Source organism: Schistocerca piceifrons, chromosome 1, assembly GCF_021461385.2.
Source record: "Schistocerca piceifrons isolate TAMUIC-IGC-003096 chromosome 1, iqSchPice1.1, whole genome shotgun sequence".
Classification (NCBI taxonomy): Eukaryota; Metazoa; Arthropoda; class Insecta; order Orthoptera; family Acrididae; genus Schistocerca; species Schistocerca piceifrons.
This window is the reverse complement of record NC_060138.1, coordinates 16,802,739-16,827,064: the sequence shown is the minus strand read 5'-3', so window position 1 is coordinate 16,827,064 and position 24,326 is coordinate 16,802,739. Positions and strand designations below refer to the sequence as shown.

The 24,326-nt window shown below is 42.1% G+C and overlaps 1 protein-coding gene across 2 annotated transcripts in view; it reads right to left on the bottom strand.

The window, feature by feature from the left end:
• Positions 1 to 23,846, bottom strand: part of LOC124800608 (kanadaptin) — a 267,444-nt gene extending 243,598 nt beyond the window's left edge. For both annotated transcript variants that reach the window (XM_047263008.1, XM_047263009.1), the window contains exon 1: positions 22,819 to 23,846. In XM_047263008.1, the coding sequence (XP_047118964.1) occupies positions 22,819 to 23,655 (837 nt within the window). In that variant the 5' untranslated portion in view covers positions 23,656 to 23,846. The remainder of the gene's footprint in view (positions 1 to 22,818) is intronic.
• Positions 23,847 to 24,326: the final 480 nt, after the last annotated feature.

Here is a 24,326-nt window from a genome sequence, read left to right as displayed (position 1 = left end):
GCAACTGACCCTTAACATAGACAAAGGTAATGTATTGCGAATACATAGAAAGAAGGATCCTTTATTGTATGATTATATGATAGTGGAACAAACACTGGTAGCAGTTACTTCTGTAAAATATCTGGGAGTATACGGAACGATTTGAAGTGGAATGATCATATAAAATTAATTGTTGGTAAGGCGGGTACCAGGCTGAGAGTCATTGGGAGAGTCCTTAGAAAATGTAGTCCATCAACAAAACACTCGTTCGACCTATACTTGAGTATTGCTCATTAGTTTGGGATCCGTACCAGATCGGGTTGACGGAGGAGATAGAGAAGATCCAAAGAAGAGCGGCGCATTTCGTCACAGGGTTATTTGGTAACCGTGATAGTGTTACGTAGATGTTTAGCAAACTCGAGTGGCAGACTGTGCAAGAGAGGCGCTCTGCATCGCGGTGTAGCTTGCTGTCCAGGTTTCGAGAGGGTGCGTTTCTGGATGAGGTATCGAATATATTGCTTCCCCCTACTTACACCTCCAGAGGAGATAACGAATGTAAAATTAGAGAGATTCGAGCGCGCACGGAGGCTTTCAGACAGTCATTCTTCCCGCGAACCATACGCGACTGGAACAGGATATGGAGGTAATGGCAGTGGCACGTAAAGTGCCCTCCGCCACACACCGTTGGGTGGCTTGCGGAGTATAAATGTAGATGTAGATGTAGATGCAGAGCTTGTACGGAGCAGTGGGATGGGTGCCACCACCAAGGTCTGGATTCTTGGGTGCCTTCTGGTTTTTTTGTTTCTGTCGCTGTTCCTTCCGTGGTTCTGGCCCGACCCCGATGGACGCGCCAGACGAAGTGAACACCCTGTCGTTCTAAGTTGGTGTGCAGTCCATCATCAGACTGATCCCTGTGGAATATAAGAACCTGAACCATATTTAAGCTCTTATGGGGCGTAATGGAAACAGAAACATCCACCAGCTTGTCACAGGTGAGGAGCGCACGTGACTGGGCAGAGGATGCTGTCTTGAAGACTGACCCAGGGGGCGTTTTGGACAAGCCCTCCACCTCCCCAAACTTGTCCTCTAACTGTTCCACAAAACACTGATGCTCCGTCGACATAAATGATCCCCCATCAACTCGTGAACAGACGAGGTACCGGGGCGAATAAGTATCGTTGCAATCCTTAGTCTTTTGTTCCCCCCATGGTGCGGACAGGGAGGGAAACAATTTGGAGTCATACTTCAGCGCATTTAAATGAGCCCTCGAATGCTTGGAGACTGCTGGCGGCTGGCCACCAGCAAGAGATGATGTATCATGCTTCATTGCGGGTCACCCACACTGATGCCACCCACTCCAACCAAGGGGCCTCCCCACAGGCGCCACCCAGCCTCAGCAAGGGCCACCTGGCAGGATGGCCGTTGCCGGGAGTCCCGATGCCCCACGGAGATAGGCATCTACTCCTCGGCATACATGGGGAGTTAACGGCGCAGGCATCAGCAGAGCGATCCCTGGTTGTCAGGGGGCTACAACCGACAGGGTACATGGCAGCCCCACCAGAACAGACTGGCTACCGTGATGGATATCAGAAGCAAAGAAGTCCACGGTCGTTGTCTCTGCAGAAATTGACATTGCATAGTGCACGGCAGAAACCACACCCAGGAATGTACCCTCACCCAAGAGATGGAAAGTGAGCAGGACTGCAATGCGATGACGAGAAAGAGGGCTAAAGATCGACGATGAGAAAGAGGGCTAAAGATCTCAATGCACTATGAACATGATGCACCATGTAAGGTGCCCTTCCACAGGCAGGAATACCGTAGGCCTATTCTTACCCCCGAACCTGCAGGGGGTCTTGCTGATAGATGAAATTGTCAGAGTCAAGTTGTGGGCATAACCAGTTCTGCAGCATTGCAGGATATGAAAATCCTGTTACGGTTTTTTCCTCAAAAAAGTAGGGTCCACAAACCTTGCTCTGTGAAACAGCACTAAAAACATTCACTTTTGATGAATCACGTTTATGTTCAATCGTTTCACGAGGATTTTCGAACCCCTATACACGCACATTATGACGGTGAACCTTCCGCTAATATGGAAAGTTGCCTCACTGCTGAATATCAACCGTGACATAAAAGTTTCATCTTCCATGTCCTCTAGAATAGCATTGCTAAAGTCTGCTCACTTCACTTTGTCAGTATCTCAAAGAGCTTGTACCATTTGTAATCGGTATGGTTTGAGGGCTAAATGACACCGTAACACATGCCAAACTGTCATGCACGGTAACGCAAGTTCTCGGCTAGCACGATGCGCAGACTTGCGGGGGCTCCCCTCAAATGCTCGTCAGATTTGTTCCACTGTTTGTTACGGAATGCATGGCTGGCCAGGACTTTTGCCTTTACAAAGGCACCCTGTTTCTTCAAACTGTTTATACCACCGTCGAATGTTCTTTGACGAAGGTGGTTAGCACAAAAGCGAATATGAAACGCCCGCTAAACTGCGATCACTGATTGAGTACGACTAAATTCAATAACGCAATATGCCTCCTGCTGCGCGGACGCCATGTTGCGTGAGACTGGCTGCACGCTCCAGCTCAGCGCTCGTAACGACATCTAGCGGATTTTTCCTGAAACTCTAGACCATGCTGATTACATCTAGCACTGTTTCAGTTACCTAGTGACATTTGTCTCAATATTAGTATAAGCTAAAATCAGGTCACTCTTTTTGGGACACCCTGTACTACTTTGAATTTTAATTCTTTTCTATGGTACACAGATTGGTAGATAAACTCACCTGTTACAGTAGGAAACACATAGGTTTTAAATACATTTTCTTACAATGAGCCCGAAAACTATATTTAGCTATTTTTCTTATGGCCGTTATACGCAACTGGAAAACTGTGTCTGTATTTTGTGCATTTGACCCCTATAACAGAATCCTAAAGCTACAAATTGAGTGTGTGTAGGAACAGTATGCCACTAAAGTGCACTGCCTATCACACAGATGACAGGACCCTAAGAGCATACATGCTCATGACTAGAGCTAGGATTTTTGCACATTTGCATGATAGTGAATATAAACGCATATTTAAGGGGTTATTGCATATATAAATAACTTTTGCATATTTATGCATATATTTTACTTTTGCAGCAACGATTCTTGAAATACAAGTATTTCACCACAATAGTTTAAGAAGAAGAGTAAGACCTGAGCAAATTTCTCTTTTACTGCTCTAGAATTACTTCTCTGTCATATTTACAAATCCATAAAAGGGCACCTAAAAATGAGGTGAACACAGCAATCAGCAATGAGCGGTTACTGTACTATAAAAATATGTCTCTCAACAGCTTAAGAAAAACTAAATAGCGATCAGTAATCATGCGGCAAACCTTTAATGTTCGGTCGGCCTTCGCATCATAAAAGTCAGTACGGTTTGTATTGTGTAACGAACGAAGCCGCCGGTGGCAACAATGACATTTCCAAGCATGAAAAAATTCCATTGTCAGCTACCTATAAATCAGGAACTAGTGTGTTCTTCTTTGTGATTTCTGAAGTGTGCGCAGGAGGAGATCATATTACCACAATGCCAAAGGAGAAGAACAGTAAAGCTTATTTACGACAGTGGATTGATGGAAATTCTACTCTAACAACAGATGGAAATGTAGTATTGCGCCAAGTGTGTGAGAAGCATTTAAGTTCTATTTTTGCTTTCTCAAAGTTAAAAATCAATGTGATTTTCGAGTTAGTTTTTTACTTAGTGAAAATAAACTCACTTTATTTTGATACCATTTTTATAGGTGCCCTGTGATAAAAAATCCCAGATTACACAACATTTACAAACAGCTGCTCATAAAAATGCTGCTAATAAAAATATCTCCAACATCCAGACAACCTTACCAGCAGCATTTTCTGCAATCAGAAGTGGAAATGATGGCAATGATAATTTTTTGAAAGATCTCTGCAAAGTTTTTGTTTCAGCCAACATCCCTTTCAATAAATTAAATAATGTAGAATTTCAAAGGTTCCTCGAAAAATATACCAAACGAAAAGTTCCTGATGAATCAACAATAAGGAAAAACTATCTTGGCAAAGTTTACGAAGAGGTAAGTTTAAACATTTATTTAATGAAATTAGTTTGCATGTCAGCTACCCCCACCCTCCATTAAAGTTTCATTAAAACTTTTCAATTTTTTTAAGAATTTTAAATCTATTACAAAAAAATATTTTAAAATCGAAACATAAAATTTCGTATGGCCTGTAGTCAACGAGTTTACGATCAAGATATATTTTTAATATTTTTTGTTATACTTATCCTCCCCTTCCCCCCATTTTACACTTGTGCCCCCCCCCCCCCCCCTCCAAAAAAAAGTGAGACCCATATTACCATAGCTGTTCTTTACAAATTTTCAATAAAATAACTCTTTTCAGGTAATACAAGAGATCAGAAATGATATTGGGGATCTAAATGTGTGGTTATCTGTAGAAGAAACGACTGACTCATGTGGGAGATATATTGCCAACATTGTCGTCGGAAAAGTGGCGGAATCTGAACCAGGAACACCTCATCTCATTGTCTCCAGAGTACTGGAAAAAACAAACCATTCTACTATTGCTAGGGTTGTTCGTGATGCATTATGCGTTTTGTGGCCTGCTAAAGAAAACAAGGAAAAACTCCTGGTGATAGTTACAGATGCAGCAGCATGTATGATTAAGGCTGCTAAAGCTTTGCAGGCATTTTATCCCAAGGCAGTTCACATAACTTGTTTAGCACGTGCTCTTCACCAACTGGCTGAAGAAATTCGAGCATATTTTCCAGACATAAATGCCTTAATTTCCTCCATGAAAAAGGTGTTTGTGAAGGCGCCATCAAGGGTAAAATTATTTACGAGGTGGGGAACATGGATAGAAGCAGCTCTGTATTACAGTCAGCATTTAGAAGACATGAAAAGGGTGCTGGACGTGATGGATAGAAACGAAGCAGCAAGTATCCCAGCTGCAACTAGTGCTTGCAATTAGGAGAGTCTCCAGAGTAAATTAGTGTTTATTAGGACCTATTTCAGTAAACTCCCAGCCATAATCACATGTTTGGAAGAAAAAGCAATGCCTCTATTTTCTGCCCTTGAGGTCTACGAAACAGCTGTCACCGGAGACATACCAGGAGAAATAGGAAAGTGTCTTCGCAACAGAATTGAGAAAACTGAAGCAAGGAATCCAGGTTTCATGTTTCTTCAGGACATGAATAAGGTGTTACAAAGAGAATCTGAAAAACAGCTTAATGGTTATTCTGTAAGTGACATAGCCTCTTTTCGGTACTGTCCTGTGACTTCGTGTGATGTAGAGAGATCTTACCCCTCGTACAAAAACATTTTAAGTGACAGAAGGAAATCATTTCTTCCAGAAAACTGTGAAAATATTTAATTGTTTCTTGCAATAAAAGCAACTGATGCTAAAATAGACTAAGAGAAAGAGACAGACAGACAGGCAGCAATAAATATTAACTTTGTTAATTAATGTTTTAAGAATAATTGTATAATCAGATTACTTTAGGAGGATTAAAAGATGTGAGAAAGTTGAAATAATGAATTTTATTTATCATGCATATTTTAAAATTTTTAGAGCATATTTATCAGATTGTTAATGCATAGATGCACACATATATTCATACTTTTCAGTGCATATAAATCTGAGCACTACTGATGACATTTCTTTTGGCAGTATTTTCTGTGTCAATTGATAAACAATATTTATCCCTGAAAACTGTGTGTTTGCTACACAGTCTACAGAATCGTGATTTATGTTTACTATGACAGATATGTTCCCCTCTTTAAGCTGAAGTTTATGCTACTTGGTTTTCTTAACGTTCACTGTTCATTTGTTGTGTATGGCCCAGTTGAATACATCTGTGAGAGTTTCAATTGCCAACTGAACTATCCTGGCTTTTCATCAGTTAGTAATGTTAGTAACATAAAAAAAAGAGATTCTTCCTCCATATCTGAAAACTTATTTATATGTAATATGAATATAACTGACCCTAAGTAAGAGGAATTCCTGTGTTAATACGTTTTATGTCTAATAATTGTTCCACAAAAAATGTCATCTGGAGCGTATGCTATTTCTATCTTTAATACCCTACTTTCCAAGTGCATCTGGCTCACCTCAGTAATTCTTCCCCTCGCAGATAAAGGTTCAAATTTTTTCAGTAGTATTTTATGGACAAAAATGTCAAAGGCCTTGACTGCTGTTGTCGTCACCAGTCCAAAAACTATCCACCTAGTCTATTCCGGCAAGCTTCATCTCTGAAAAGTTACTGTAGCCTATATCCATATGAAAAGTTACTGTAGTCTATATCCATATTAATGTGCTACCTACAGACAAACCCTGATCTCCCTGTAACATTTTTATCCTCTCTACCCACACACTTGATTTTTTAATGCTTCAAAATGTGTTTAATTGACCAATTCCTTCTTTTATTCACTTTGAGCCACAAATTTCTTTTCTCCTTAATTTGATTCATTCTGTCTTCTATCCACATAATTTTCAGCATTTTTATGTACCACCACAAATATTTTAAGAAAGAATTCCTTAACAATTTTATGCAACATGCTGCTTATTGTTTTATACAAGCTTATTTCAGCTATATTGCTTTCATCAGTATGTGTTCTGAGGTTGTATGCACACATGTCAACTTTGAATAAACTATTTCTACCGTTTGTAGCTGTTGGGTCTAACATTTTTCAGTAATGTTTTAAAGTTGTTCGATGATCTGGTGTCGCACATATATCATATTTTTTTATTATTTTTTTGTTCAAGTTTGGCAGCTAATTGTTTAATTAACTTGGGGATAACCAGGGACAGAACATGGAATCTTTGTGTAGATAGTAAAATGTATGGAACTGTGCTGGACAGTATAACTATCAGCTTGAAAATACGAAAATAAAAAAGACTGTTTACCTCAGCTCATGTAAAATTAAGTCTTACAACATTCATTTAATTAGTGAAAGTGACAACAGAGGGAAGTAATGGTCAAGGATGTAACACTCAAGCTCAACTAGAGTCATGTTTTACCAATACATAAGAGGTAAAAAAAGCATTTCCTCTTAGAATGTTGCCTGCAGAATGCTATAACACCATCACAAAAGGAAATGACAGCAAATTATTAATAACAGTGTGAGCAATTGAAAGATGGTACACAGGGCACCGGTACAAGGGCAGCTTGTTTTGTATTATTGTGAAATAAGGGATAGTGCCACAGACATGATACATGAATTGGAGTGACAATCATTAAAACAAAGGTGTTTCTCATTGCAATGGGATTTTCTCATGAAATTTGCGTTCACCAGTTTTCTCCTCCGATTGCGAAAACATTCTGTTGGCACCCACCTACATAGGGAGAAATGATCACCACAATAAAATAAGAGAAATCAGAGCTCGCACAGAAAAATTTAAATGCTTGTTTTTCCCCACATGCCGTTTGAGAGTGGAACAGTAGAAAGAGCTTGAAGGTGGTTCATTGAACCCTCTGCCAGGCACTTAATTGTGGATAGTAGAGTAATCACGTAAACATAGATATATTACAAAAATGCAGGTTAAGGTAAATTGCATATTTTAAAATTACAGCAATCACAGGAAGGAAAGGAAATAAGTCTTAAATGACTATCAACTGTAGAAAATCATGATCATATAGTTCAGAGGAAATGAAAAAATTTATAACAGCAATATATATATTTCATTTACAACACAAATCACAAAGTTTATTACTAAATGAGATATTTTCACTCTGCAGCAGAGTGTGCGCTGATATGAAACTTCCTGGCAGATTAAAACTGTGTGCCCGACCGAGACTCGAACTCGGGACCATTGCCTTTCGCGGGCAAGTGCTCTACCGTGAAAGGCAAAGGTCCCGAGTTCGAGTCTCAGTCGGGCACACAGTTTTAATCTGCCAGGAAGTTTGATTACTTAAGTTTAATTTAACGTTTAATTTATTCACTGCCTTGTAATACATTGCTCCAGCCAACATGCAGCCCCGCTGTGAATACTGTTTTCAAACAGGGGACAAGTTGGTCGATGTTCGTAAGCAGCTGGTAATCGCCCTGACTGCTGTCAAATGATCGACAGATGCTGCGAATTGGTGTTTGGAAGAGCTCCTGAGAGTCATGTACGTGTTTTTGTTTTGTTTTGTTTGGCTTTAGGGCACAAAAAACAACTGGGATCATAAGCACCCAAGTCAAAATTAAAGAACACAAACACAGAGAGGACTTAAACGACTATACGTCAGTCCCAACGGACAGAATAGGAGACAGCTAAAAACAGGCATGTGGAAAAAGGGCTAAAAAAACACCATACAGAAATGGAGATCCAAAACTAAAACTTAAATGGCCTTCATCATATTGCTTCGGTGGATAAAAAGTAAAATGCGGTCGACAGCCTGCACATCATTCGCTAAAACGGATGATAAAATGAGATGGCAAACCTGAGCTGGAACATAAATTGTTTAAAAAAAAAAAAAAGAGCATTCTAGCAGGAAGTGGCGGACAGTTAAAATTTGGGTGTAATGCGTACAAAGTGGTGAGGTAGTGCCACTTAGCAAATGACGATGGCTAAAAAAGGCAAAGCCCAACACGCAGTCGAGTTAAAATAATCTCCTCCCAGTGGCAGGTACGAGAACTGCAGCCTTGGCAGCAGTGTCAGCAGCCTCGTTTCCTGGCAGACCGACATGACCAGGGACCCCCAGAAACATGACACTGGCTTCACGAAAAGTGATCAAGTGACAGTTTTCCTGGATGAGAAGTGTATAGCGCACATAGACTTTGGAAAGCACCGAGTGAGTCTGCGCAGAGGAAACAGTTGGAAAGGCAGTGTCACCGAATGTACTCTGTGGCCTGATACAAGGTGAGAGCTCGGCTGTAAATACTGAGGAGTGGGCCGGAAGCCGATATCGAAAGACACGGGTGCCAATGATAAAGGCACACCCGACCCCACATTCAGTCCGAGAGCCATCAGTGTATACGAAGGCAGTATCACGAAGTTCCATGCGAAGGTCGTGAAAGTGTAGGAGATAGACCAAGGCTGGAGTTGTGTCCTTAGGAAGTGAATGAAGGCCAAGGTTAACACGGGTCATTTCACGAAGCCAAGGTGGTGAAGGGTTCACACCCACTGGGAAAGTTGCAGGTAGTGTGAAGTTAAGCCGCCGTAGCAAGTGGCGAGAGCGGACTCCAGGAGGTAACAGAAAAGAGGACGAGCCCCATACTGACGATCAAAGGAATCATTAAAGATGGAGCCAAAGGACAGGTGGCCACGCATGGCAGCCAGACGTCACGCATGCCTTCTGAGGAGAAAATCACGGTGGTAGGACAGTGGTAGTTCAGCAACTTCAGCATAAAGACTCTCAATCGGACCGGTGTAAAAGGCGCCCGTCGCCAAACGGATGCCACGATGGCGGAGAGTATTGAGACGGCGTAAGAGGAATGGGTGTGCAGATGCATAAGCAAAGCACCCATAGTCGAGTTTCGAACGGACAAGGGACCGGTACAGATGGAGGAGAGTAGTGCGATCGGCACCCCAGAAAGTACCACAGAGGACACGCAGGGGAGTGAGGGACCACGTACAGTGGGCTGCCAGGTAAGATGCACGGGAGGACCAAGAGAGTTTCCTACCGAGCATAAGCCCCAGAAATTTTGTAGTTTCAACGAACAGAAGGGCAACAGGTCCTAGATGCAGAGATGGTGGGAGAAACCATTTGCGCTGGCAGAAATTCATACAGACGGTTTCGTCAGGAGAAAAGCGAAAGCAATTGTCAATGCTCCACGAGTAAAGACGATCGAGACAGCACTGAAGACACAGACGATCGAGGCAGCGCTGAAGACACCGCTCAGTGAGACAGGTGCGTGGATAATTGCAATAGATGGCAAAATTGTCTACAAAAAGAGAGACGGAGATGCCCGGCGGGAGACAGGCCATTATAGGGTTAACGGCGAAAGCAAAGAGGACGACGTTTATGGTCGTAGGCCTTCTCCAAAACAAAAAATATGGCCACAGTCTGGGATTTCCACAGAAAACCATTATGACAGGGGTGGAAAGAGTAACGAGATGGTCAACTGCAGAACATCGTGCTCTAAATCCACACTGTGCATTCATTAGTAAATGTCGAGACTCGAGCCACCATACCAGCTGGGCAAAAATCATACATTCCTTCACCTTGCAAACGCAGCTGGTAAGAGAGCTCGAGCGGTAGCTAAAAGGAAGGTTTTTGGCCTTACCGGGCTTAGGTATGGGTACGATGGTGGCTTCACGCCAGCATCCAGGAAATGCGCCCTCTGCCCAGATGCAGTTGTACGTGTTAAGCAGAAACTGCTCGCCCGCAAGAGAAAGGTACTGCAACATCTGAATGTGGATGGCTTCTGGCCCTGGGGTGGAGGATCGGGATGAACTGAGGGCATGATCTAGCTCCCTAATACTAAAGGCGGCATTGTAGCACTCACGATTCGGAGAAGAGAAGAGTATCGCCCAAGCCTCCTCCACTCATTTCCGATGGAGGAACGCAGGGTGATAGTGGGAAGAGCTCGAAATGTCAGCAAAATGGCAGCCCCAGATGTTGGAGACAGCAATAGGGTCCATGATGACATCATCAGCGACTGTCAGGCAAGAAATTGGGGAATGGATTTTGGTTCCAGAGAGCTGTCGGAGGTTGGCCCACATGACAGAGGTAGGTGTGGAACTGTTAAAAGAAACAGTGAATGAAATCCAGCTAGCTCTTTCGCTATCTCGAAGAACGCGATGACACTTTGCACGGATCTGTTTATAATGAATGCAGTTTGCCAGAGTAGGGTGGCGGTTAAAAATGTGGAGAGCATGTCTACGTGCGCGAATTGCATCGTGATGCCTCAGTCCACCAAGGGACTGGGATACAATGTGGTAAAGAGGAAGTGCGGGGGATGGAACGTTCTGCAGCAGTAAGGATAACGTTTGTGATATATTCGGCCTGGTCATCACAACTGGGGAAATCTCGTTCTTCGAAGGACACTAGGGAGGAGCAAAGCTGCCAGTCAGCCCTAGGAAGCTGCCATTTACGCGTGTACGCAGATGGAGTAGGGGTCAGCAAATGGAGAGCACATGGGAAATGGTCGCTCGAGTAGGTGTCAGAAAAAACGCACCACGCAATACGATGGGCAAGCTGGGCAGTGCAGAAGGATAGGTCCAAATGGGAATAGGTGTGCGAGGAGTAGGATAGGAAAGAGGGTGCTCCAGTGTTAAGGCAGAAGAGGTTAAATTGGTTAAGAAGGTCAGCCAAGAGGGCACCTTTCTGATAGATCCTGGGAGAACCCCAAAGTGCATGATGTGCATTAAAGTCACCGAGTAGCAAAAATGGGGAAGGTAGCTGCCCAATAAGATGAAGTAAGTCTGCCCTGGTGACAGCAAATGATGTTGGGACATATATAGTACAGAGAGAAAAGTCAGGTGGGGAAGGAAAAGGCGAACTGCCACAGCTTGAAGATTGGTAGTCAGCGAGATGAGTTGACTACGAATGTCATCCTGTATATAGCAGCATGACGACCCCATGAGAGGGAGTGCCGACCTCAGGGGGAGGGTCAAAACGAATCAGTAAGAAATGTGAAAGGTCAACCGGTCGTGACGGCGCAATTTCGTTTGCTGAAGGCAGAGTACCAGGGGATGCTGTGATGCTAAAAGCAGCCATAAATCCTCTCTGTGGGACCGAAGGCCGCGAATGTTCCATTGGAGGAGTCATGACGAAGAGACGTGGGGGTGTCACTTCGGCGGCTGCCGAGTGACAGCTGGGGAAGAGGCGTTACTACAGGGCACAGAAGCAGGAGGATCCTGCTCCACGGGGTCCACAGAAGCATCAGCTTGCTCGTACGTTTGGTCTGTGCAGTCCAATGCCGAAAAATGGTTGCTAGTGTGCACCGGCGACACGGAGGCAGGCCAGACTAAGGTATCACGAGCCGACACCATAGAAGAGGATCTTCAATGTGATAAAGGAGAAGAACGTTTGCCTTTGGAGGACTTCTTTGAGTCTTTTCGGGTAGATGAAGACTCGGGTGTTGTTTGGCTGCAGGGATGGAGGTGGTCTTCACGGGAGTACTCCTCCTGTCCTTTCTGTTCTACCGGTTGTGTAGCTTGTGGTTTCACCCCTCGAGGCTTGTTGCACTGTCAGACAGGGGGATGTTGATGTGATGTTGACACTGGGCGATTTCACGACCTCAGAGCTGAATTGGAGGCCGCATGTCTACGAAGCCATGTCCTTCATGGAGCGAGGGGTAACAAGAACAGAACTATAGGTACCATACGGGAGAACACTTGTGAGTAACTGGATAAGGCACCTTCTCCTTTATACGGATCTCTTGAAACAGCCCGCTCATCAAGATACACAAGACACTCCCGAGAGGAGGCAGCATGGCCACCATTGCAGTTGATACAGTGGGGAGAAGGAGGTGGACAATCACCCTCATACATATCCCTACTACAGGCGACACATTTGGCTGGGTGTCGACAAGGCATGCTCGTGTGGTTGAAATGATGACACTGGTAGCAGTGCATCGGGTTTAGAATGTATGGCCACACAGTGATAATTTCATAGCCTGCTTTGAGCTTGGATGGAAGCGCCACCCTAACAAAGGTGAGAAAGAGAGTGCGGGTGGGCACTAAGGAGGAATCTACCTTTTTCATTATACGATGAACGGAAATGACACCCTGATCAGAGAGGTAAGACTGTATTTCGGCCTCGGTTAGACCGTCGAGCAGCCTGGTGTAAATGACACCGCAGGAAGAATTCAAAGTTCTGTGGGCCTCGATACGATCAGGTTAACCGTGGAGAAGCGAGGAAGCGAGCAGTTGATGCACTTGAGAATCAGAAGTGGTCTCCAAAAGCAAAGCGCCATTCCGTAAACAAGAGCAGAATTTCACAGAGCCAACGATTACATCTAGCCTTTCTGGATAACAAACGGATTTACCGTGGAGAAGGACTAACCGTCTTCAGTACATGAAACTACGAGGAACCGTGTGCAGTGGGAAGGGTCTTTGAATCATTAGCCTCGTTGTGTTTACGTTTGGTAGAAGTTGCGTGGGAAGATGATTGACTCATCGCGAGGAAATCCCCCACGATTGCTAGCATCTCTGATGGTGTGCCCCTTCCAACTGGGGGCCACCTTCACATGGGGGCGCACCCCGCCTTAGGTAATTGCTCACACCCCAGGTCACACCTCCCGAACACCTGATGGAGGGACCAATCGGCAATTTGGGAAGATTACAGCACAGGCAATCACCCCTCCCCGGGCCTGGCCTGTAACAGGGGGGTACACGCGAACCTTACCTGTTGACCCAGGGCTGGGAATTACGTGTTACCCAGTCACCTGTTATGCGTCAGACGGGTGGTCCGGCCTTCAGGAGCGCACAGGGAGTAGGAAGAAAAAAGACGATCCTGAAACACTGAAGTGGAGGAACAAGAGGAGAATGGAAACAAAGAAAGGAAGAGGGAGCAAAAAACAAAGGTGAGACTGTTCGCACGTCAGCGACAGAAGGCAGAAGATTCCCAAGCATACCGCAGACATGTTCCCCAAGGGAGGGGAAAAAGAATAGCAAGAGGATAGACATGCAGCACGGAAGGGAAAAACTGATGTGAAGGCTGGGGCCCTGTGGTAGCCAAGCACGAACCCACCAAAGACTGGCAAGCCCCCTGGGGCATCATGTATTTGTGATACCTGTACCACAGATAACTCAAGTACTATCCTCTCCTTTGGATCCTGTCTCCTCAGCAGAAAGTACAGGATCTGGTATTACCCATCCACTTGACTGTGAGTGGCATGTCAATGGTAGATCTCGGTGTTCTGTAAAGGAAGGATGGGGACTGGGGAGGACTCAGGGTGTTGTACTGATCCCTGTAACCAACGAGTTTGAAGTACTGTTTTTGACTGGAACTAAAACTGAAAGTGACCTGGTGGCACTCACTGGGACTCGCTTCACATGTTGTGGGGAAACCTGTTTTGTCCAGTGTCAGGAGGTGGCAAACACAAAAGAGTAGGAGTCTATTAACCGTCAGCAGTCCAAATGCACGGTGAATGATGGAACCCCTTAGGTAAATGACAGCAATGGACAGGAAAGGAGGGTGTACTTAGTGTATATAGGCCTGGGGGTCTAATTCAACATGTTGAAGAGGCTATTCCAACAGCCATTGAGGGAGCAGGGTGCAACCAACTGCAGATTGTGGCACATGTTAGGAAAAAAATTATGCCTGTCATCCGGGCTCTGAAAGGATTCTCGGGCCATTCCAGCAACTCGCAGAGAAGGTTGAGAAGACCAGCCTTGTACGTGGGGTTTCAATGAAGTTCACAATTTGCAGCATTGTCCCCCCAACTGATCGTGACCCTTCGGTTCTGAGTCGAGTGGAAAGACTGAACCAGAGATTTCGAAAATTCGACAAGCTAGGCTGTGACTTCCTGGACTTGTGCCACAGGATTGAGAACTGTAGGGCCCCCTAAATAGGTCAGGTGTGCACTAAACATCATAGCTGGCTGTGTGTGGGGCACACACAAGGGTCTTTTATGTTAGGTAACACTCTATCCGATCCAGGTAATGATAGCTGCAGGAAACCCCCAAGTATTAGTGAGAGATCGAAAGAAATTCCTTCCACAGGCAAGAGTATTAAAATCCTAATGGTAAACTACTGAAGCATTCGCAACAAAGTGCCAGAGTTTGTACTGTTCGTGGAAACCAGTGAAGCTCAAATAATACTTGGTACAGAAAAGGTGATTGAAATGTGAAATCCATATCAGTGGGATTTTTGGGGAAAATTTGTGTGTATATCGCAACGATAGGTAAATGAAAAATAGGAGTGTTGTATTTTCATAGTAAACAAAAACCTCATACTCATCGAGACAGAAATTGAAGCTGCATGCGAGATAGCTTGGGCAAGACTCAGTATCAGGGGTGGATATAAAATGATAACTGAATCCTTCTATCGCCCACTAGACTCATCTCCTGATGTAACTGAAAACTTCAGAGAAAACCTCAGTTCACTTGTATCTAAGTTCCCCAATCATATTGTAAGCATCGGTGGAAACTTTAACCATCCAACAATTAACTGGGAAAATTACATTTTTGTCAGTGGCAGACGTGATAAGACATCCTAAGAAACTTTACTAAACCTCTTCTCTGAAAATTACCAGGAACGCTACTCATGATGGAGATATATTTGATCTAATGGCAACAAATAGGCCTGACCTCTTGAGGATCGATGTGGTTGTGGCAACAATGATTACCACAGTACAAAGGACAACTAAGACAAGCAGAAAGATATATACATTCAGTAAACTAGACAAAAAATCAGTAATGTCATATCTCAATGAGGAACTTGAAACTTTCAGCACAGGTTAGAAGCATGTAGAAGAATTCTAGCTCAAGTTTAAAAGAGTAGTTGACCATGCACTGGACAGGTATGTACCCAGTAGAACAGTTCATAATGGGAGGGAACTTCCATGGTATACAGTCATTATAAAGAAACTTCCAAGGAAACAGTCCACTACAAAACAGGTGTAAAACAAAGCACAGAGGTATAGATACAGAGATACTGAATGGAACACATTTGGCTGTCAAGAGAGCAACGCACGAAACTTTCAATGACTATCGTAGGAGAATATAATGAAATGACATTTCACAAAATAGAAAGAAATTCTGGTTATATGTAAAGGCTGTTAATGGAACAAAAGCTTTTGTCCAGTCCCTAGCGAATGAGAGAGGAACTGAAACTGAGGATAGCAAAGTAAAAGCTGAAATGCTTAATTCCGTTTTCAAATGTTCCTTTACAAAGGAAAATCCAGGAGAACTGCTCCAATTTAATACTCGTACCATTGAAAAGACGAATATAATATAAGTATTAGTGTCAGTGGTGTCGAGAAACAGCTGAAATTGTTAATACTGAACAAAGCTCCAGGGCCTGATGGAATGAATTTGTGGCTGAGTTAGCCCCTCTTCTAACTATAATTATCACAGGTCCCTCAAACAAAAAATTGTGCCAGTTCTTGGAGAAAAGCAAAGGTCACACTAATCTACAAAAAGGGTAGTATAATTGATCCACAAAACTATTATTTCATATCCTTGCCATTGATTTGTTGTAGAATCTTAGAACATATTCTGACCTCAAACATAAAGAGGCATCTTGAGCAGAGTGACCTCCTCAATGCCAACAAGCATCATTTTCAAGAACATCAATCAAGTGCTACCCAACTCTCACTTTTCTCACATGACATACTGAAAGCTTTGGATCAAGGCAACTACATAAATGGGCCATTCCATGTCAGTTCAACCACGGGCTCCAGCTCATAGTCTCAGATTTGACTGAAAGTCAGTACACTAATTCTACCATGTTGGAACACTCGTGTACAAAGTATTAGTTTCCCCTGCCAATTACTTCCAGAATCATGACTTGTGAAAGAAGGTGGCATGACCCGGAAATTTCAACCCGCATCTGGCAATCTAACTTCAGGTCTTAATAACTTTGGAACTATTCCGCACAGTCCAGTGACATTTTTACAAGCCAGTAACATCCATTTAGAGAACACACTCCATGAATCAAAACACGAACAACATATTTCTGAGGGAAAATAAAAAATTCCAAACTGTGATTAAAAAAATGTAATACGTTAAAAGGTACATATTGTACGTGCCCTCTATGCCAAATATATTTCACTCAAAAAGGGTATAATTTTTTTTGTGGTAAGCTTAATGTGGCCTAAACACACACAGAACTCATCATGTCCATATCATTCACAAAAACTGAGTTACATGCACACAAAAATACAAAAATTTGAAAAATTACCTGAAAAACATGGATTTTCGAAGTGTGGTAGCACAAAAGGGACAAGTGGTATCCAAGCCAAATTTCACACACTGCATAAGTAGACCATAATGCTATATAGGCCAATCTCAAAATTTCAGAATGTTATTGCAAGACATTTGTGTACAATGCAAGTTGACAGATGTATTTGGTGATGTGGCCATTGTTCCACAACATAATTTTGTAAAAACATATCGTAAACTGTTCTGCCTCTTCGTCTCCTCTCCCACAACTGTTTAACCACTAAGCAACAACATATAGACAAATTAACACAACCTATCATTAATGTTTACTGCACCTTAACTGCTAAAAACCAGTCGATCGTGCTTCGAACAGAAGTTCTCCCACACTTTAGCTACTGTACTCTGTACATTGAGTGGCAAATTGTACTGTCTTCCTGACACTGTGGTAGGAACTGGAACTGTCATAAGAATGTGTTCAAAAGGAATCCAACACCTGTCTGCCAAATGTGGCCAATGAAATGATCTTGCTGGTCCTGCTGGTGCCATGAAGTTCGCAAATGCATCTCCTTCTGCTTCACAGCACTCTGCAACACATCCTAAGTACCATTTGTCATCATAAACAGCAATAACATAGCAACCTGGCTGTATGTTGCTGCTTTTGCTTCTGAATCCTGAGTCAGACACACTGTGATTACACATGTTGTGCACGAACCTTTAGTTGTAACCGGACAGTCTGCTCATCTGCACATTGTCAGAGTCTGCTGGAGAGAAGTGATGATGGCTCCTCATGCCTGCAACAGTTTTAACGTGTTCTAGTCTGCTTTTTAGCAACTCTTCGACAGATTTCACCTCCTCTTTCGAAACGTAGAATGATCGTATGCCAGAGATATTTTTCTGTATCAGGTAAATAATTGAAGAGGTGTTAGAATGTGACCTTCTGTAGTGTGCTGCAGACTAGCTCGTGATGCCATGTGCTTAATGGTAGCACAGATACCATCACATACATTTTTACCATGACTTCTTGTGAAAAAATTCCATTCTGCATGAATCTGAAAATAGTGGTAATGTGTGCATAAATTTTTGAGATTTTTACAGCTTTTGTACTGACTAGCTGCTACATCACTGAAGCATTTCGCAAAATGTACGTGAGGCAGCTTGTTTTTCACATATGCCGTGACAGTGCGAATGTGGGCATGAACTGCAATGGCATCATGAATTAAACAATCACTAAAACCGCACAGGTTCATGATAGACACATCACCTGATTCACCTCTATAGTAAATCGCAAATGGCTGGGGAATTGCTTGACTGCTGTCTCAATGATATCCTTGGATGGCACCTTGAACTATAAATGCATAATTTTCAGAAAAGTCTAGTATTACTATAATTTCATCTCGTTTCAAATTATCCTTACAAAACTGGAGATAAGCCGATTGTGCTGTTGCTGTGAAGCTGTGTAAGGTCCGTTTGTCCATTTTTTGACAACACATTTCAACAATGTACTTTGCTTTGTTTCAAGACTTGTGCGATCCATGTGTGTCCATTATTTATAAGAAACAAGTTCATCATCATCCATAAGGAGTTCACCATATGGCTCAACACAAAAGTTTTGTTTTAAGTACAGATAGTGTTGAGGATCAGTGGACAAACCATCGTACAATATGTGTTAGATGAGTATGTTCCAAGCAAGATCGTAAGAGATGGAAAAGAGCCACCGTGGTACAACAACGAGTTAGAAAACTGCTGCAGAAGCAAAGGGAACTTCACAGCAAACATAAACATAGCCAATGCCTTGCAGACAGACAAAAATTATGCGAAGCGAAATGTAATGTGAGGAGGGCCATGCAAGAGGCGTTCAATGAGTTCGAAAGTAAAGTTCTATGTACTGACTTGGCAGAAAATCCTAAGAAATTTTGGTCTTATGTCAAAGCGGTAGGTGGATCAAAACAAAATGTCCAGACACTCTGTGACCAAAATGGTACTGAAACAGAGGGTGACAGACTAAAGGCCGAAATACTAAATGTCTTTTTCCAAATGTGTTTCACACAGGAAGACTGCACTGTAGTTCCTTCTCTAGATTGTCACACAGATGGCAAAATGGTAGATATCGAAATAGACGACAGAGGGCTAGAGAAACAATTAAAATCTCTCGAAAGAAGAAAGGCTGCTGGACCTGATGGGATACCAGTTCGATTTTACACAGAGTACGCGAGGGAACTTGCCCCCCTTCTTGCAGCGGTGTACCGTAGGTCTCTAGAAGAGCGTAGCGTTCCAAAAGATTGGAAAAGGGCACAGGTCATCCCTGTTTTCAAGAAGGGACGTCGAACAGATGTGCAGAACTATACACCTATATCTCTAACGTCGATCAGTTGTAGAATTTTGGAACACGTATTATGTTTGAGTATAATGACTTTTCTGGAAACTAGAAATCTACTCTGTAGGAATCAGCATGGGTCTTGAAAAAGACGATTGTGTGAAACCCAGCTCGCGCTATTCGTCCACAAGACTCAGAGGGCCATAGACACGGGTTCCCAGGTAGATGACGTGTTTCTTGGCTTCCGCAAGGCGTTCGATACATTCCCCACAGTCGTTTAATGAACAAAGTAAGAGCATATAGACTATCAGACCAATTGTGTGATTGGATTGAAGAGTTCCTAGATAACAGAACGCAGCATGTCATTCTCAATGGAGAGAAGTCTTCCGACGTAAGAGTGATTTCAGGTGTGCCGCAGGGGAGTGCCTTAGGACCATTGCTATTCACAATACACATAAATGACCTTGTGGATGACATCGGAAGTTCACTGAGGCTTTTTGCGGATGATGCTGTGGTATATCGAGAGGTTGTAACAATGGAAAATTGTACTGAAATGCAGGAGGATCTGCAGCAAATTGACACATGGTGCAGGGAATGGCAATTGAATCTCAATGTAGACAAGTGTAACGTGCTGCGAATACATAGAAAGAAAGATCCCATATCGTTTAGCTACAATATAGCAGGTCAGCAACTGGAAGCAGTTAATTCCATAAATTATCTGAGAGTACGCATTAGGAGTGATTTAAAATGGTCTCTTTGTGAGATATACGTAGGAGGGAGCAATATACTGCTTGACTCCTCGGTGGCGGTATGTTCTCGAAACTTCAACAAAAGCCCGTACCGAGCTACTGAGCATCTCTCCTGCAGAGTCTTCCACTGGAGTTTATCTATCATCTCCATAACGCTTTCGCAATTACTAAATGATCCTGTAACGAAGCGCGCTGCTCTCCGTTGGATCTTCTCTATCTCTTCCATCAACCCCATCTAGCACGGATCCCACACCGCTGAGCAGCATTCTAGCCGTGTTTCTTGACTTCTGCAAGGCGTTCGATACAGTTCCCCACAGTCGTTTAATGAAAAAGTAAGAGCAAGTGGCGTGATTTGATTCATGGGGTCACGAAGAGTCAGAACCGACTAAACGAATAGAGAGAGAGAAAATGGAATGATCATATAAAGTTGACCGTCGGTAAAGCAGATGCCAGACTGAGATTCATTGGAAGAATCCTAAGGAAATGCAATCTGAAAACAAAGGAAGTAAGTTACAGTACGCTTGTTCGCCCACTGCTTGAATGCTGCTCAGCGGTGTGGGATCCGTGCTAGATGGGGTTGATGGAAGAGATAGAGAAGATCCAACGGAGAGCAGCGCGCTTCATTACAGGATCATCTAGTAATCACATGAGTAACCTGTAATTGTTGCTTGTTTCCTTTGTTGTTCCTGCCTAACAATGATTCATTCTGTCCCTGAAAACTACCATTGTTTAACTTTCTGTTGCCTAATGGTTCCCAACAATTGCTGCAGCTTTATCAGAAACAAGCTGTCTGCATCATCACTATTACTTGCTAAATCGTGTTAAAAGAAACGTAGCCAAATACATCTCTGTCAACTTTTATTGTACACAAATGCCTTGCAATAACAAGCTGAAATTTTGCCACATATTATATTATGGTCTACTTATGCAGCAGTGTTTGAAATTTGGCTTGGATATCACTTGTCCCTTTTGTGCTACCACACTTAGAAAATCCATGTTTTTCAGGTAATTTTTCAAATGTTTGTATTTCCGTGTGGATGTAACTCTGTTTGTGTGACTGATGTGGGCAAGATGAGTTCTGTGTGTGTTTAACCACATTAGGCTTAAAAGGAAAAAAAAATCCTTTTTGAGTGAATTATATTTGGTATAGAGGGCACCTACAATATGTACCTTTTAACGAATTACATTTTTTTAATCACATTTTGGAATTTTTTATTTTCCCTCAGAAATATGTTGTTGGTGTTTTGATTCATAGAGTGTGTTCTATTAGTGGATGTTTGGGTTCCAAAAATTTCACTGGACTGTGCAGAATAGTTCCAAAATTATTAATACCTGAAGTTGGGTCTGAAGATAGATTGAACTTAAGAATATTTTCTCAATTTGGTTGAATAGACATGGAATGACCCAAATGCAGTGTTTCTTGATTTCAGAAAAGCATTTGGCTCAGCACCACAATTCACTTATTCTCAAAAGTACGAACATATGGGGTATTAAGTGAAATTTGTGACTGGATTGAGGACTTTTTGGTAAAGATGATGTAGCATGTTATCTTGGATGGAGAGTCATCATCACATGTAGAAGTAGGTTGGAGTGTGCCCCAGGGAAGTGTGTTGGGACTCTTGTTGTTCATATTGTATATTAATGACCTTGGAGACAATATTAATAATAAAATCAGGATTTTTGCAGATGATGCAGTTATTTATAACAAAGTGCTATCTGAGAGAAGCTGTGCAACTATTCAGTCAGATAAGATTTCAACAAGGTGCAGAGATTGGCAACTTACTCTAAATGTTCAGAAATTTAAAATTTTGCATTTCACAAAACAAAAATACGTAGTACCCTATGACTACAATGTCAATGAGGTACTGCTGGAATCGGCCAACTCATACATAGGGAAATGAAATGCAGGTATATGAAATGAAATGATTACATAAGTTCAGTCATTGGTATAGCAGGTGGTAGATTTGGGTTATTGGTAGAATACTGAGGAAGCACAATCAGTCTACAAAAGACATTGCTTACAAATCTCTCGTGCGACCCTTCCTAGGATACTGCTCATGTGTATGGGACCTGTACCAGATAGGAGTAACAGGGGATATTGAATGTATACAGAGAGAAGGGCAGCACAAATGTTCACAGTTTGTTTAACCCATGGAAGAGTGTCACACAGATAATGAAAGAACTGAAATAGCAGACTCTTGAAGAGAGATGTAAACTATCCCGAGAAAGTCTATTAACCAATTTTCAAGAACTGGCTTTAAATGATTGCTCTAGGGATATACAACCCCTTATGTATTGCTCACACAGGGACCATGAGGATAAGATTATAATAATTAGTGCACTCACAGAGGCATTCTAACAAACATTATTTCTGTGCTACGTATGTGAATGGAAAGGAAGAAATCCTAATAAATGGTACAGTGGGACATACCCTCTGCCATGCACCTCATAGTGATTTGCAGAATATAGATGTAGATGTAAGTCATTGTTCTATATTTCACACACTTGCTATTGAACTAATGCATTAAGCAATAAACTTATCGTTCTGACAATATCATGCATTGAGTTCTTATTACTAGACTGAAATATTTGTTCTCAAAGCAGTTGAATAGCTGCAAGAAAAAATAAACTTTGATTGGAGCATACTTTAATTAAATGCTTTATGAAATTTCAATCACTGAAAACAGCTCCAGATATTTTGTCTGAAATAATTTAAACTACAGTGAAGAAATGAATTTTTCAAAAATTGAAAAAAAATCCATAAAACAACAAGTGGCAGGAGGAGGGGAAAAAACTGCATCACTCTGATATCCTGAGTCTGTTGCGAAATCATACTTTCAGCACTACATTTTTACATATAAGAAATTGCTGTTAGTGGCCTGCTCGTTAGACTCATATACACAATTTAGCACAATAACAGGTAGGAGAACTTTTGATAGTGAAATAAGACAAAATCAGTTCATTCGGCTTACCTGAATCCTCACGTGAATATTTGGTTTAATTTTGTACTTGTTTAGAAAAGTGCCGTGTGTGCTACCCAAATCATACACGTAAAATCCGGCTGAGTTCTGATCATCTCCATCCTTACGATACTGTACAATCGCATGATATCGCGATATTGTTGGGTGAGCCATTTGTATGTCACATGTCGACAAGCGGCCAATAACATAGAATGGCTTGCAAGATAGTTCAATTCTTTCTATAATCCTTCCATCTTTTAGAACTTCAAAGCCATAATCTGCTTCCGGTATACCACTCCAGGTTGGTTCTTTGTAGGGGAGTGGTACAGACTTCTCTTTCAACTTCTGGGCTGGTGCTAATGATAGAAGTTTCGTGCTCTCGGAATCTGCCGTCCCTTTGACTGAAACATTCAAGTCTGGTGCACAATCGAGCTGCTCTTCATTCTCATCAGGAGAAGCACTTGCGCCTTTTGTAGATTCATTTGGATGAAAGTTCTTCACTTTCCCCACAGTTCTACCCCTTCGTGGACCTACTACCAGAACTGGTTTTTTAAAGCAGTCAGATTTGTTTTCTTGCCCGACAAATTTCATCTCATTACACCCTTCCATATCACTTGGATTTGCTTCAGAAGCAGAGTTTACCCTTAATACTGACCTATTCTCTTCAGTTCCATTTATGTCTTTCTTATTTCCTAATGATGTACAGTCCTTTGCTAGACTTGTATTGCTTTCATCTTCTTTCCCGTCTTCTCCTTCTTTTCTTCCAGCCCTAATTTCTTGGCAAATATCGTAATTTCCATGCTCCGAGAGCGATATGTTTTTGGATTCTTCTTTCAAAAACTCATCCATAGCTGTCCACTTGCGCGCAGTAAAAGAAAAAGCTGAACAACACTCAGAGCCACCTTAATTCAGGGATTCATCATAAAAAATCTATTTTTTTTCACTGTCACCAGAAACAAACAATAACATCTACACAATCCACCAGCACTGAGCACCTTAATTGTCATATCCAAACAATTTACTATCGCAAACAAATAATCCAAAACTGTTCGGTCACAAAGAAAGTGCATGGTCAAAGATTTTAAATTATTTCCAGTAATCCCTGTCAAAACTGAATGAGTTAATGACTGAATGTAATAATAATAATAATAATAATAATAATAATTTTATTGTCATTCGGCCATTACAGCAATAGACAACGTCATATACATACTAAAATACAATTAATAGTTTGAAAGAAACAACAGGTTTCTTGTTAACATTATAGTATTATATTACAGTTGATAAATTCTCTTATGTCATAGAATGGGTGGAGGACTAGCCAGTCATGAATTGTTTGTTTGAATAATTGTTCAGGTAATTCTTGAACAGATTGAGGAAGTTTATTAAATAATTTGTACCCCATGATTTCGTAGCTGTTGAGTGACTTTGACAACCTGTGGTAAGGAATATAGAGGCACCTATTCCTTCTTGTATTGTGGCTGTGTACATTTTCTCTGGTTTTTGTTTCTGGTAATTTC